The sequence below is a fragment of the Chlorocebus sabaeus genome, chromosome 20, assembly GCF_047675955.1.
Source record: "Chlorocebus sabaeus isolate Y175 chromosome 20, mChlSab1.0.hap1, whole genome shotgun sequence".
Taxonomy (NCBI): domain Eukaryota; kingdom Metazoa; phylum Chordata; class Mammalia; order Primates; family Cercopithecidae; genus Chlorocebus; species Chlorocebus sabaeus.
This window is the reverse complement of record NC_132923.1, coordinates 9,634,146-9,650,271: the sequence shown is the minus strand read 5'-3', so window position 1 is coordinate 9,650,271 and position 16,126 is coordinate 9,634,146. Positions and strand designations below refer to the sequence as shown.

At 47.7% G+C, this 16,126-nt stretch overlaps 1 protein-coding gene and 1 pseudogene across 2 annotated transcripts in view; both read left to right on the top strand.

Annotated features, from left to right (window-relative positions):
• The first annotated feature begins 1,072 nt into the window (after positions 1 to 1,072).
• LOC103225873 (gem-associated protein 2-like) lies at positions 1,073 to 2,707 on the top strand (annotated as a pseudogene).
• A 2,514-nt stretch (positions 2,708 to 5,221) lies between these two features.
• INTS3 (integrator complex subunit 3) overlaps positions 5,222 to 16,126 on the top strand; it is a 48,496-nt gene continuing 37,591 nt past the window's right edge. The window contains exon 1 of one of the 2 annotated variants that reach the window (XM_037997916.2): positions 5,222 to 6,052. In XM_037997916.2, coding sequence (XP_037853844.2) covers positions 5,900 to 6,052 — 153 coding nt within the window. In that variant the 5' untranslated portion in view covers positions 5,222 to 5,899. The remainder of the gene's footprint in view (positions 6,053 to 16,126) is intronic. The other variant, XM_007977044.3, reaches the window with a different exon arrangement.

Here is a 16,126-nt window from a genome sequence, read left to right as displayed (position 1 = left end):
ATGCCTATAATCCCAGTACTTTTGGAAGCTGAGGATCACTTGAGCCCGGGTGTTTAAGACCAGCCTGAGCAACATAGTGAGATTTTTTTTTTTTTTTTTTTTTTTTTTTTTTTTTTTTGAGATGGAATTTCACTCTTATTGCCCAGGCTGGAGTGCCATGGTGTGATCTCTGCTCACCACAACCTTCGCCTCATGGGTTCAAGCAATTCTCCTGCCTCAGCCTCCCGAGTAGCTGGCATTACAGGCACACGCCACCATGCTCAGCTAATTTTGTATTTTTAGTAGAGACATGGTTTCTCCATGTTGGTCAGGGTGGTCTCGAACTCCCGACCTTCAGTGATCCGCCCGCCTCAGCTTCCCAAAGTGTTGGGATTACAGGCGTGACCTACCGCGCCTGGCCAAAATAAAATAAAATAAAATAAATTATTAAGTCATATTATGTTAAATTAAGTAACAGATAATCACAAAATGTCTGAGTCATTTCTAAGTAAGTTAAAATACTGAAACATTAATTATTATTATTTTTTTTTTTTTTGAGACGGAGTCTCGCTCTGTCGCCCAGGCTGGAGTGCAGTGGCGCAATCTCGGCTCACTGCAAGCTCCGCCTCCCGGGTTCACGCCATTCTCCTACCTCAGCCTCCCAAGTAGCTGGGACTACAGGCGCCCACCACTGCGCCCGGCTAATTTTTTTTCTATTTTTTAGTAGAGACGGGGTTTCACAATAGTCTCGATCTCCTGACCTTGTGATCCGCCCACCTCGGCCTCCCAAAGTGCTGGGATTACAGGCGTGAGCCACCGCGCCCGGCCAGAAACATTAATTATTAAACATAAGTTTTATACTTTGGCATCTTATTTATATGCAATATAGAAAACAAATATATTTAGATAGATCTCTTAATAAACAAAAATTGGTATGATTGTGGTGACTCACGCCTGTAATTTTGTGAGGCTAACACAAGTGAATAACTGCAGCCCAGGAGTTCAACCAGGGAGGCCAAGGTTGCAGTGAGCCAAAATGGTGCCACTGCACTCCAGCCTGGGTGACAGAGACTCCATCTCAAAACAAACAAACAAACAAACAAACAAAAAACCTACTAGATATAAAAGAAACAATTCTGTATACAAAGTGTATAAACAAAAGCAAGATATATTTTTGGCAAGGAAAGTTGTAAAAGCATGTAAAAGTGTTGAGAAAAAAATAATTTTTTCTATTTTACAAGTTACTTAAAGTTTGTTTCAATTGGAAGGAATAAAGATATAGATAAAACTAAATGGATACATAAGTTGGGAAGAGAAAGGGAATAGAAAAAGATTCTGTGGGGAACTGGCTGGGTTGAAAATCATGGCATGGGTACGAGCAGAGTCTGCAGTGGAAGAGTTGATACCTCGGCTACTGCCAGTAGAGCTCTGCCACCAGACAGAAGGTTTCCATCCCTCATTATCCCCGAGGATGCCTCAGGAATACCTGAGGCAGGTCCAGACCAAAGCAGCTCAATGTCCAGATGCTGTGGTAGCTCAAACTGACCCAAAGAAGTTGAAAAGGAAGGACAGGCCGGGTGCGGTGGCTCAAGCCTGTAATCCCAGCACTTTGGGAGGCCGAGATGAGCGGATCACGACGTCAGGAGATCGAGACCATCCTGGTTAACACGGTGAAACCCCGTCTCTACTAAAAAATACAAAAAAACTAGCCGGGCAATGTGGCGGGCGCCTGTAGTCCCAGCTACTCGGGAGGCTGAGGCAGGAGAATGGCGTAAACCCGGGAGACGGAGCTTGCAGTGAGCTGAGATCTGGCCACTGCACTCCAGCCTGGGCGACAGAGCAAGAAGCAAGACTCTGTCTCAAAAAAAAAAAAAAAAAAAAAAAAGGGAAAGAAAAGAAAAGGAAAGACAGGCACGGTGGATCACGCCTGTAATCCCAACACTTTGGGAGGCCAAGGCGGGCGATCACCTGAGGTGAGGAGTTCAAAACCAGCCTGGGCAACATGGTGAAACTCCGTCTCCACTAAAAATACAATAACTAGCCAGGCATCATGGTGGGCGCCTGTAGTCCCAGCTACTCAGGAAGCTGAGGCAGGAGAATCACTTGAACCCAGGAGGCGGAGATTGCAGTGAGCTGAGCTCATGCCACTGCATTCCAGCCTGGGCGACAAGAGCAAAACTCCATCTCAAAAAAAAAAAAAGTTGAAAGCAAGGTGTGAATGTTTCTCTTTTAGGATGCCAACCTGCCCCTGAAGGTTATTCCCCAACACTTCAGTGGCAACATCAAGTGGCACTGTTTTCAACGTAAGACAGAATGTGCACAAACATAGAAGTCACTGGAAATCACGACAGTTGGATAGTAATGTGACTACGCCAAAATCTAAAGATGTAGAAGGCTGGAAGAAATTTTGTCTGGATGAAAGTTTACGTGCTGGTGTGGTCACTGACAGCTACACATGAAAGTCCTGGAATTGATTATGTACAAATTGGTTTTCTTCCCTTGGTTAGCAGATGAATCAGACAACAGTAGCTACTATCTTGGAATATCTGAGTAATTGGTTTGGAGAAAGAGACTTTACTTTGGATTTGAGAAGATGGCTTTATTGGCTTGCCTTGAAAAACCTTTACTAAATGAGGTTCATTCACTGATTCGGCAGCTTGCAAGAAGGTGCTCTGAAGTGTGAGGCTCTTAGTGGATAGCAAAGATGATGAGAGGGTTCCTGCTTTGAATTTATGTACTTCTGTATGTATGTATGTATGTATATATGTATTTATTTTATTTTTTTGAGATGGAGTTTCGCTGTTGTTGCCCAGGATGGAGTGCAATGGTGCAATCTAATCTCGGCGCACGGCAACCTGCACCTCCCAGGTTCAAGCGGAGTCTCGCTCTGTCGCCCAGGCTGGAGTGCAATGGCCAGCCAGATCTCGGCTCACTGAAGCTCCGCCTCCCTGGTTTACGCCATTCTCCTGCCTCATCCTCCCGAGTAACTGGGACTACAGGTGCCTGCCACCTCCCCGGCTAGTTTTTTTGTATTTTTTAGTAGAGACGGGGTTTCACCGTATTAGCCAGGATGGTCTTGCTGGGACTTCCCTAAGGTCTTACACCTACTATTAAAGAAAGGAATGAGTGAGCCAACTTAAAGGAACATTCACATATAGAGTTAAAATGTTAAGCCACTACAAGTGTAAAAATAAATAGGATTGCCTGCAGTGGTAACTAGTATCTGTGCAGTGTATTCCAGTTTAAAATGTGATCTCACATCCGTTAGGTCACATAATGTTCTCAAAGCTCACAGGCAACCTTTGTCTCCATTTTACTGGAAGTAAAACAAGCAGGAATGTGGATTTTTTTTTTAAAGGTTACCCAAGTGAAGCAGTGGGAATGAAGAAGAAACAAAGAAATCTGTAACTGGTTGTGATCAATGAGTTGTAAACACCACTGCACTAGGACAAGCCTGTGGATTTTTTTTTTTTTTTTTTAAGTAGTCTTTAAAAATAGCGAAATTTGGCCGGGTGCGGTGGCTTACGCCTGTAATCCCAGCACTTTGGGGATCCCTGGGCGGGCGGATCACGAGGTCAAGAGATCCAGACCATCCTGGCTAACACGGTGAAACCTCGTCTCTACTAAAAATACAAAAAATTAGCCGGGCGCAGTGGCGGGCGCCTGTAGTCCCAGCTACTTGGGATGCTGAGGCAGGAGAATGGCATGAACCCGGGAGGCAGAGCTTGCAGTGAGCCGAGATCGCCCCAATGCACTCCAGCCTGGGCGACAGAGTGAGACTCTGCCTCAAAAAAAAACACACAAAAAAATTAGCCGGGTATGGTGGCGGGCGCCTGTAGTCCCAGCTATTCGGGAGGCTAAGGCAGGAGAACCGCGTGAACCTGGGAGGCGGAGCTTGTAGTGAGCCGAGATTGCGCCACTGCACTCCAGCTTGGGCGACAGAGTGAGACTCCGTCTCAAAAAAAAAAAAAAAAAAAAAAAATTAAGCGGGCGTAGTGGTGGGTGTCTGTAATTCCAGTTACTCGGGAGGCCGAGGCAGGAGAATCGCTTGAACCTGGGAGATGGAGTTTGCGGTGAGCCTAGATCACGCCATTGCACTCCAGCCTGGGTGAAAACAGTGAGACTCCGTCTTAAAAAAAAAAAAAAAGCGAAATTTGATCTGTCTTTGGATCTGCGAAAAATAATCCTAAAGTGCTCTTGAAAAAAAAAATGCCACTGAGACACACAAATGGAGAACCAAGAAATACAAATGGACTTACAATCAAGGCTACATTAGGTTCGCAACACATCACAACACTCTGCACTGGGTGAAAGTACAGTGACTTCAGTGACATGGGTCAGTCCCAGATACTCAAAACAAAAATGAAGTTGGTTCTATCATTTGGAACATTTTTGCTGGACGTCGTGCTGGCACGACTCGAACGACTTGTTTTGAACAAGTGGATCATGCACTTTTTTTTTTTTTTTTTGAGACGAGATTTTGCTCTTGTCGCCCAGGCTGGAGTGCAGTGGCGCGATCTCGGCTCACTGCAACCTCCGCCTTCCGGGTTCAAGCGATTCTCCTGCCTCAGCCTCCCAAGTAACTGGGACTACAGGCGCCTGCCACCACGCTCGGCTAATTTTTGCATTTTTAGTAGAGACGGGGTTTCACCATGTTGGCCAGGATAGTCTCAATCTCCTGACTTCGTGACCCGCCCGCCTCAGCCTCCCAAAGTGCTGGGATTACAGGCGTGAGCCACCGCGCCCGGCCTAAGGGTCAATGCACTTTTTTTGCAAAGTCTGATAATTGCACTTGTGAGAGTGCACACACTTGCCTGTGTGATGCACTCCTAGCTCTGGGAGTTGGCTTCATACCATCCGACGGCATTTGCTCTGTGACTGCCTACGGGTTGGGGTACCGTTGCCTCCCCGACCCTGCCACTTCGTTGCAGGCTTCGTGTCTCTCAAAGCCACGCAGGAACATTGCCCAGGTTCCTGCACCCACCCAAATTCTAGAAGGAGGAGGGAGGAGGGCGGAGGGTGACATCGCGCATGCGCGTCAGCGCACGCAAGCGCAGCCTCTCTCCTTCCTGATCGCCTCGCGCTCCCACCCCACCTGAGAGCAAAGGAGGGAAGCGATTGGGCACGCTAGTTGCCCATCAGACCAGGCTCTCTTCTCCCTCAACACAATTGGCAGACAGGGAAAAGGCCAGTCCGCCGAGATCTTCCTACCCCTTGGAGACTCAGTGCCACCGCGGAAGCAGCTATTGGCGGAGGCCAGAGGCCGCGACTGCTCACTTCCGGCGCGGGCCTAGAGGATTTCTCCCCCTCCCTCGCCCTCGCCCTCGCCCTCCGCCTTCCCACCCCCCGCCCTTCCACCATGGCTGCCTCTGTGTGGTGTGGGGAGACGCTGGTCCTCCCTGTCCTCCCATAGCGCTTATTGCCTCACCCTCACCCCCTAGGGGCCGGATCCAAAGGCGCTTCACTTCCCAAGCCTTGGGGCATCAGCCAGGAAGGTTTCCTACCTCCTAGTTCAGGGGCAGGACTCCTCTTTCCCCCCCAACGGGGAAAAGAGGCAGAAACTTAGGGTTTTCCCTCCTTTTCTTAGGATCAGACGCTCTTAGGGTCCACTTCTTCAGGGGCAGAAGCCTCTCCTACCCTTCCCATAGGGGCACAGGCTTTTATCCCACTGTACCTCGGAGCCAGCGGCTTTCCCTCAGCACTGCCACCCCAAAGTCAGGACCCAGAGGACTCTGCCTTCGCCCCCAACGCAGGCGCGGCCTTTTGGAGAGGAGGGAGGAGTGGAGAGGACAGGGGCCCTTGCTCTCCCCTCCCCAACTTGTGCCTCTTGTCCTCCAGTCCCTGGCAATTCAGAGTTCCCGATATCTAGGACTTTCCATCCATCCACTCCCTGACCTTTTCCCATCTCCTGGCTGCAGCCATGGAGTTGCAGAAGGGAAAAGGGGCAGCAGCAGCAGCAGCAGCTGCTTCGGGAGCAGCGGGAGGTGGAGGAGGAGGAGCGGGAGCAGGAGCCCCAGGAGGGGGGAGGCTGCTACTTTCAACCAGTTTGGATGCCAAGGATGAGTTAGAGGAGGTAGGTGTGGGGGGAGGGAAGGGAGTTAAGAAATTGGGTTTTGGAGGGATACTGGAGCGGATACCGGGTGGGGGGACGAGGGGGGGGCGGGGGAGGAGGCTTTCAAGTTTTTTTCTGAAGCAACACAAACACTGCTCCAGCTTCCTGCTCCTGAAGGAAGAAGTGTGGGCCAACTTCCTGGACAGGTTGTCATAGTAACAGCAGCCACTAGTATGAAAATGGGTGGGGGGTGTTGGTGAAGGAAGGGATACAGCATCCAGATTTACCGAATTTATTTTTGATATTCCTTTCCACATACACACCACAGCTATTTTTACTATCAACCCTGTTTCAGACTTAGGTTAATATGTTGAGTTGAGATGTAATGTATGTGTGTGTAGATGTTTGGGGGGCTGATAAGAGCGGGCAGTAGACCTTGGACCCTCCTGTTAGATGCTGTCATTGACTTCATGTACACACAACCAATTGCTAGTGATTTAACTGGGCATTTAGAATGAGTGAAGACTTAAGTGAGTAGTGTTTAGTTTGGTGGCATTAGCCACAGTAGTGGGGTGAATGGTACCTAGGGGACTCTCCTTCAGAACCACATAGCACACACAGAGGAGAGAACACATCGCTTCTGAATAAGAAGGTGGAGTGAAGCAATGGAATGGACCTGAATGAGGACTTCAGGGGTCCTGATAGTTGCCCCTCCTGTCCTCTTACCCAGCTTCTTCATTCTGCCATCCCAGAGTTGATCATGTATACCTTTCCACTGCTACAAACGAGAATACGCACTTAAGAATATGAGATCTAGGCCAGGCGCAGTGGCTCATGCCTGTAATTCCAGCGCTTTGGGAGGCCAAAGCAGGCGGATCACAAGGTCAAGAGATCTAGACCATCCTGGCCAACATGGTGAAACCCCGTCTCTACTAGAAATACAAAAATTAGATGAGCATGGTGGCTCATGCCTGCAATCCCAGCTATTGGGAGGCTAAGGCAGGAGAATCGCTTGAACCCGTGGGCAGAAGTTGCAGTAAGCCAATATCACGCCACTGCACTCCAGCCTGACGACAGAGCGAGAGACCCTGTCTCAAAAAAAAAAAAAAAAGAATATGAGATCCAGAACTGGGACATTGATTGCTTAACGATTTGTAAGGCCTAATATTCAACTTGGTGGTTATCCAGGGATAGGATGAGTACGTTAACAGGCCTTGGCTCTTCACTGGCTGTTTCCCTGCTTCTAACTTTGTCAGCTATTAGAGGGTGGGCAGGCAGACAGGTGAAATTCAGAATTTAGATTTGAAAAAATGGGTCAAATACAAGATCGTAGAACATATATGCAAAAATGAACTTTGTGAATCAAGAAGTGGCTTGATCCACCAGCAAATGTCTACTTGCGGTCTGCCTTCCCATCATGCTTTACCCTTGTAATTCTGTGGGCATTCAGGTAAATCAGTGTTTGTTTTCTGTTGTCTGTAGTTATCAGCTAAGGTAGATATAATTATGAATGTAAACAATGTATTCCCAAAACAAGTGAGAATGACTTTAGGACTGCCTGGCAATTGGTGTTATCTACTTTTTAAGAAATGGCCACTATCATTGTCAAGGCATTTCTTGATCCCTGTGTACTAGCACTGGAGCTGTAGAAGTATAGAAAGTCAATAATGGACTGCCTTTGATCCCTCCATCAGTTTGAGTGGAGGGCAAAAGACCCAGGGGTTGGAATCCCCACCCTGATTCTTAGAGGCGTCATTGTGTCTCTGCTTTAATTCAATTCACTGAATAGTACAGCATCCTGTTCTGAGCTGTGATGTGTTTGCTACTGAATGAAATGATGTGGCAGGAGGGGACCATTGAAGAGGGGAAGCATGCATTTTTTGACTTTCTTTATACTGAGAGTGAACTTTTCAGCTGTTTCCAGGGGAGGGAGGGTCTTTCTTTTTTTCTGATCTCCATAATGTGGTTGTTTTCCGGTACGTTTCATGGTCCCCCTTCTTTGCCGTTTGTCCTTTGCATTTGAATTTTCTCACAATACTTGCCACACTATTTTTTTTCCCTATGTGTGTGGTTCGGTTATCCCCACTAGACCAGAGGGTCTCTAAGGGCAGGACTTACTGGCTTCTTCCTCTGGGTCTCCCCACAGATCTCTGCACACCGAAGTTATGAAAACTTGGTGTTGATCAACTGACCTTTGCTTGTTCTGGCTTGGTTATTTTCCATCACAGACCTACCTATTGCCCAGGAACACAGAGGTAGTTTCCTGACCATGTATGCTTACTATGTGCTGGGTCTTATAGGAAAACAGGATGGAGGACATCCAAGGTCTACCTTTCAAAGCTTATCATCTCACAGCTTGAGTTAACACATCCACAAGGAAGGTAAAAAAAAACAAAAACAACAAACAAAAAAACTGGTTAGAGTAGTGAAGAGACTGGGGTCATTATAATTGGGTGTGATTAGGAAAGACCTTTAGAGATTTGGAGTAGGAAGCACTGGTCAAGAGCATTCCAGGCAGGAACTCTTAAGTCTTCGACCCTAGGGAACACTTGGTGTATCCTTTCTTCTCTTTGGCCCTGTTTTTCCCTTTGAAGGCGGAAGTCTTCTTGCCCATTCCCATCCCAATTTGGGGAGGGAATGAGATAAAAATAGTGCCAGAGATTGAAGGAGTTTAGAACATGTAGTTCCTAATCTCATGAGCCTTGGTAGCTCCTGGTTTTTCTTCTGCCAAAGAGGGACCAACCACTTTTAAATCAGGCTGAAAGCAGGAGGCCCAAGAAGTCAGAGCATCCTTTTTTTTTTTTTTTTTTTTTTTTTGAGACAAGTCTCACTCTGTCACCCAGGCTGGAGTGCAGTGGCATGATCTGGGCTCCCTGCAAGCTCCGCCTCCCGGGTTCACACCATTCTCCTGCCTCAGCCTCCCGAGTTGCTGGGACTACAGGGGCCCGCCACCACACCCAGCTAATTTTTTGCATTTTTAGTAGAGATGGGGTTTCACCGTGTTGGCCAGGATGGTCTCGATCTCCTGACCTCATGATCCGCCCACCTGGGCCTCCCAAAGTGTTGGGATTATAGGCATGAGTCAGCGCGCCTGGCCCCGCGTCCTCTTTTTTTAACTTTTTTTTTTTTTTTTTTTTTTTGAGACGAAGTCTCCCTTTGTTGCCCAGGCTGGAGTGCAGTGGCACGATCTTGGCTCCCTGCAACCTCCGCCTCCTGGGTTCAAGCAATTCTCCTGCCTCAGCCTCTAGAGTAGCTGGGATTACAGGCACCACCACGCCTGGCTAATTTTTGTATTTTTAGTAGAGATGAGGTTTCATCATGTTGGCCAGGCTGGTCTGAAACTCCTGACCTCAGGTGATCCACCTTGGCCTCCCAAAGTGTTCGGCCTCCCAAAGTGCTGGGATTACAGGCATGAGCCACCACACCTGGCCAGAGCTTCCTCTTAAGCCCTGGATAGGTCTCAGGGTTGCATTTGGTAGAGGTATGTCCCTACCTGGTTTTCCCCAAGGAATAATTCATATCCATATGGGAGGAATCTCCAGGGAATGGACTTTGAGTCACTTCTAGTTTTTGTCCCCTTAAATCATAATTTCATATACAAGTGACTCATGGTTGTGGAATACTTTGAACCCAGCTTGTTCAGTAACTCCTTACCTGCATGAGTCCTTGGAGATTTTTTATTTTTATTTTTTAAGACAGAGTTTCCGTCTTGTTGCCCAGGCTGGAGTGCAATGGCGTGATCTCAGCTCACTGAAACCTCCACCTCCTGAGTTCAAGTGATTCTCCTGCCTCAGCCTCCCGAGTAGCTGGGATTACGGGTGCCCACCAGCATGCCCAGCTAATTTTTTTGTATTTTTAGTAGAGATGGGATTTCACCATGTTGGCCAGGCTGGTCTCAAACTCCTGACCTCAGGTGATCTGCCCGCCTCAGCCTCCCAAAGTGCTGGGATTACAGGCAGGAGCCACTGTGCCCAGTCATCTTTGGCGATTTTATGAGTTAGATTGTATATTCCTTTTCTGAAGATGATGAGGAATTTAGTTTTTTTTTTTTTTTAATTTTTTTTATTTATTTTTTTTGAGATGGAGTCTCACTCCGTTGCCCAGACTGGAGTGCAGTGGCATGATCTTGGCTCATTGCAACCTCCACTTCCCAGATTCAAGTGATTTTCCTGCCTCAGCCTCCAGAGTAGCTGAGAGTATAGGCATGCACCACCATGCCCGCTAATTTTTTTGTGTTTTTAGTAGAGACGGGGTTTCATCATGTTGGTCAGGCTGGTCTTGAATTCCTGACCTGTGATCCTCCCACCTCGGCCTCCTAAAGTGCTGGGATTACAGGCATGAGCCACTGTGCCTCGCCAGAATTTAGTCTTTCAAGGCCACTGACTTCCCATAGGGAGCAGTATTTACTGTATGCTTTTTCTCTCTTTTTTCTTTTTTTTTTTTTTTTTTGCAGACGGGGTCTTGCTCTGTCTCCCAGGCTGGGGTGTATTGGTGTGATCTCAGCTCACTGCAACCTCTGCCTCCTGGGTTCAAGTGATTCTCCTGCCTCAGCCTCCCAAGTAGCTGGGACTGCAGGCATATACCACCACACCCAGTTAATTTTTGTATTTTTATTTATTTATTTATTTATTTATTTTGAGACGGAGTCTCGCTCTGTCGCCCAGGCTGGAGTGCAGTGGCTGGATCTCAGCTCACTGCAAGCTCCGCCTCCCGGGTTTACGCCATTCTCCTGCCTCAGCCTCCCGAGTAGCTGGGACTACAGGTGCCCGCCACCTTGCCCAGCTAGTTTTTTGTATTTTTTAGTAGAGATGGGGTTTCACCAGGTTAGCCAGGATGGTCTCGATCTCCTGACCTCGTGATCCGCCCGTCTCGGCCTCCCAAAGTGCTGGGATTACAGGCTTGAGCCACCGCGCCCGGCCAATTTTTGTATTTTTAGTGGAGATGGGGTTTCACCATATTGACCAGGCTGCTCTGGAACTCCTGACCTTGTGATCCACCCGCCTTGGCAAGCTTCCCAAAGTGCTGGGATTATAGGCATGAGCCACCACGCCCAGCCGTCCTTGGGGATTTTATGAGTTAGATTGTATCTTCTTTTTCTGAAGATGGGGAATTTAGGTTTTTTTGTTTTTGTTTTTGTTTTTTTGAGGCAGAGTCTTGCCCCATCGCCCAGGCTGGAGTGCAATGTCACAATCTCAGCTCACTGCAAGCTCTGCGTCCCGGGTTCATGCCATTCTCCTGCCTCAGCCTCCCAAGTAGCTGGGACTACAGGTGCCTGCCACCACTCACGACTATTATTTTTGTATTTTTAGTAGAGACGGGGTTTCACTGTGTTAGCCTGGATGGTCTCGATCTCCTGACCTCATGATCTGCCCGCCTTGGCCTCCCAAAGTGCTGAGATTACAAGCGTGAGTCACAGTGCCTGGCCAGGAATTTAGTTTTTAAGGCCACTTGCCATAGGGAGCAGTATTTATGCTTTTTTTTTTTTTTTTTTTTGGGAGATGGAATCTTGCTCCATCACCCAGGCTGGAATGCAGTGGCGCAACAGCTTCCTGCAACCTCCGCCTCCCGGGTTCAAGTGATTCTCCTGCCTCAGCCTCCCGAGTAGCTGGGACTGCAGGTGTGCACCACCACGCCCAGCTGATTTTTGTATTTTTAGTAGAGATGGGGTTTCACCATGTTGGCCAGACTACTCTCAGTCTGTCCTCGTGATTCACACTCCTCAGCCTCCCCAAATGCAGGGACTACACGTGTGAGCCACTGCACCCGGCCACTGTATGCTTTTTACCAGACTCTATATCCACCTGGCTGAGGGAGGGGAAATGGAAAGGTTAGAGGAAATGGAAAGCTTGAGTCTCCAGCTTTGGGTATATACTGGCAAAGAGAAAGGCCTTCCCCCCTTTCTCCCCCATTTCATCTGCTGCTGCTGTCATGGAAACCATGGTCAGGTAGTCTTAGTATTAGAAAAATTAGTTCAGGAGCTCCTAGAGATTGTAAATATTTACTCATCTCTCTAAGGTACTGTCATGGAGGGCTTACTCTGAACAGAGCCATTCTGCCAGCAATTGTTGGCATCTGAACCTATGATTTGATCTTTACTAAGAGCCTCTGAAGACTAGGGGAAAAGGGTTGCTATTACTTGATTGTAGGAATCTGGCTTCCTGTGGCTCTCTTTGAAGGGACATGGTCCTTTGTCACCCTGAATGATTTGTAATTAATTTTCCCATCCCTGTTTGGAAAAGTAATTTGTATAGTTCAGGAAGAGTAAAGTATCATTTATACTTCTCGTCTGTGAACAGAAAGGACTGGGCCTCATATTTTTTCCTCATTGCAGTTATCCACCCATCCAAATTCTGGACTCTCACTTTCTACAACCTTAGCTGGGCCTCTCTGTTCCAAGAGGCCACTTTTCTCCTTCACTGGGCAGTGACCCATAGAATTGACTCAGGCCTCTGAGCAGAACTCGCGGGAGCTAGGGAAGGGGCCTAGAGAAACTGTTCAACCCAAGGTCTCTCAGCCATAGATCATTGCCTGAGACTCAGCTAGCCCTTAGGTCTGTGTAGCCATCTTTGCAAGATCTGGTACAGGATACATCATTCAGGCCCCTCCCTCTCTCCTACCTTTTCATCTTGTCTCCTAGAAGACAAAAGTTTACAGAGAGTAGATAGGAGAGAAAGCTTTTTAGCCTGGTCAGGCATTCATGTCCTGTGGTAGGAGTTTTCAGGAATCTTTAAGGCCATCCCATTAGAATAGAAGTAGTGGCTGGGAGTGGAGAGATTTTAATCCTCTAAATTTAGTTTTGCAATTGCTGAACTTCCTGCAAATTGAATAGTTTTTGTTCTGTTTGAGACAGGGTCTTGCTCTGTCACTCAGGCTGGAGTGCAGTGGCGTGATCATGGCTCACTGCATCTGCAACCTCCTGGGCTCAAATGATCCACCCACTTCAGCCTCCCAAGTAGCTTGGACTAGAGGTACGCCACCACACCCAGCTAATTGTTAAACATTTTTTTTTGTAGAGACAGCATCTTCACTATGTTGCCCAGGCTGGTTTTGAAATCCTGTCTTCAAGTGATTCCTCCCCACCTTGGCTTCCCAAAGCGCTGAGATTACAGGCGTGAGCCACCATGCCTGGCTGCAGATTGAATAGATTCTAATTTAACTGACGCTGTATGCTAGGTGTTTTCACATGTCATTTTGTGTAACCCTTACAGCAACCTTGTGATAGAGGCATTATCTCTGTTTTGAGGGGTTTTGAGTGGCTAAATTACCCAAGATTAGCCTAAGGCTGGCAAGTGGTAGAGGGTTCTTTCTATGTTATGCTTCCTGTCAGTTTGCTTATTAGCTAGCCACTGTTTGATTTTGCTTGCCTTTCCTCTCCATTGATTCAGCAGAGATTTTTCCCTTTGACAGGAAAGAATATCTAGAATTTTAGAATGCTATGCCACTCCTTGTTCACCATCTCCTTCTCCTCTGAAACCGTTAACCTAGGCTGTGTACAGGGCTTCCCCCACATCTCCTAGTAAGAACAATCTGAACCTAGCAGCTGGATGTAGTTGATTCCCCAGTTCTTGATAACTATCTTGGGTAGAGAGGGATGATTTTTGAGACAGGGCCTCGCTTCGTCACCCAGACTGGAGTTCAGTGGTGCAATCATGGTTTATTGCAGCCTATAGCTCTTGGGCTCAAGTGATCCTCCTGCCTCAGCCTCCCAAGTAGTTGGGACTACAGGTGCACACGACCATGCCTGGCTGATTTATTTAGTTTTTGTGGAGATGGTGCGGGGGGGTCTCATTGTGTTCCCCAGGCTAGTCTTGAACTCCTGGCCTCAAGTGATCTACGTGCCTCGGCCTCCCAAAGTACTGGGATTACAGGCATGAGCCACTGTGCCTGGCAAGTGGGATAAGATTTAAAAACAGAGGAAGCCCAGCCAGAGGGTTTTCCTTCCCTCCCCTTATCATATAGGAGATGGACTAGGTAATACTGGATCTCAGAGCTTGTGGGAGAGGTAGGCTGTGAGAGTCATAGCTCAGCTTTCATGTGACCTCACAGCTCCTTTTCACAAGTACACAGGTGCTTTTTATTCAGGCTGAGCTACCAATCTGACCTAATTTGGGGCATAGTCAGACCTGATATTAAGTTGTAATAAGTGGCTTGGGGCTTATTTTAGCTTGAAGTTTTGTAGCTATGGCAGCTACAAACACTTGCCTTGCCTTACCACTCAGTTCTACCCTGTGCCACCTTATGCTCTTACACAGGATAGACATAGGCAACCTGAGGATAATGGTAAAGGAGAAGCATGATTGTCTTTCATTCTTTTTTTTTGTTTGAGACGGAGTCTCACTTTGTCACCCAGGCTGGAGTGCAGTGGCGAAATCTTGGCTCACTGCGACCTCTGCCTCCCAGATTCAAGCGATTCTCCTGCCTCAGCCTCCCGAGTAGCTGGGATTACAGGCGCATGCCACCACACCCACCTAATTTTTGTATTTGTAGTAGAGACAGGGTTTCAACATGTTGGTCAGGCTGGTCTTGAACTCCTAACCTCATGATCCACCCACCCTCTGCCTCTCAAGGTGCTGGGATTACAGGCATGAGCCACCGCGCCCAGCCCAGTTGTCTTTCATTCTTTTTCTTCTTTTTTTTTTATTTTAATTTTTTGAGACAGAGTCCCCTCTGCCGCCCAGGCTAGAGTGCAGTGTCACAATCTCCACTCATTGCAAGCTCTGCCTCCCAGGTTCACGCCATTCTCCTGCCTCAGCCTCCTGAGTAGCTGGGACTACAGGCACCCGCCACCACACCCGGCTAATTTTTTTGTATTTTCAGTAGAGACGGGGTTTCACCGTGTTCACCAGGATGGTCTCGATCTCCTGACCCCGTGATCCGCCCACCTCGGCCTCCCAAAGTGCTGAGATTACAGGCATGAGCCACTGCGCCCAGCCGTCTTTCATTCTTAAACCTCTATCCTATTATACATATTTGTCAGTTCCTCAAAATGATGCAATAGAACCACTTCTCAATAAGATACGTGGTGATGACCTCTAAGATCAGGTAGAAGTAAACCAGCCTTCCTTTGTCCTCCTTTTGCCAGAATAATTATCATTGGAAATTGGTTTTCCTTAAACAGTTTTTGTGTTAATCCTCAAGATAAAGTTTTGTGTTTTTTTTTTTTTTTGAGACGGAGTCTCGCTCTGTCGCCCAGGCTGGAGTGCAGTGGCGCAATCTCGGCTCACTGCAAGTTCCGCCTCCCGGGTTCACGCCATTCTCCTGCCTCAGCCTCCCGAGTAGCTGGGACTACAGGCGCCCGCCACTGCGCCCGGTTAATTTTTTTCTATTTTTTAGTAGAGACGGTGTTTCACCATGGTCTCGATCTCCTGACCTTGTGATCCGCCCGCCTCGGCCTCCCAAAGTGCTGGGATTACAGGCGTGAGCCACCGCGCCCGGCCTCAAGATAAAGTTTTAAAAGGACTCAGGAAATAGTTTAGGTGATGATAATGGAGAGGTTCATTGACTTACGAGATACATTTTGTCAGTATCTTACCAATACTGCTTCTTCTGAACAGGGACCCATGACTAAGGTTCCCTTAGAATGTTGACCCCATGCCATGGTGGATTTGAAACCAGAGTGACTATTGGGTAGGCTTTAATACAGCTATTTCCATCCTTGTTTAGAGACCCTGGTAGGTTTTTGGTGTTTTTTTTTTTTTTTTTTTTTTTTGACAGAGTCTCTCTCTGTAGCCCAGACTGGAGTGCAGAGGTGCAATCTCAGCTTACTGCAACCTCCGACTCCCAGGTTCAAGCAATTCTTCTGCCTCAGCCTCCCAAGAAGCTGGGACTACAGGCTTGCGCCACCACACCTGGCTAGTTTTTGTATTAGCAGAGATAGGGTTTTGCCATGTTGGCCAGGCTGGTCTCAAATTCTTGACCTCAAGTGATCCTCCCACCTCAGCCTCCCAAAGTGCTGGGATTACAGACATGAGCCACTGCGCCCAGCCCCTGGTAGGTTTTAGTTTGGCCTTTGGTGCTCTATTTTTCTTTCCTCACACTCTCATTAGTTTTTAAGTTTGGTTTTAACATTTTGGGGGGACATTTCAAGTATAAAAA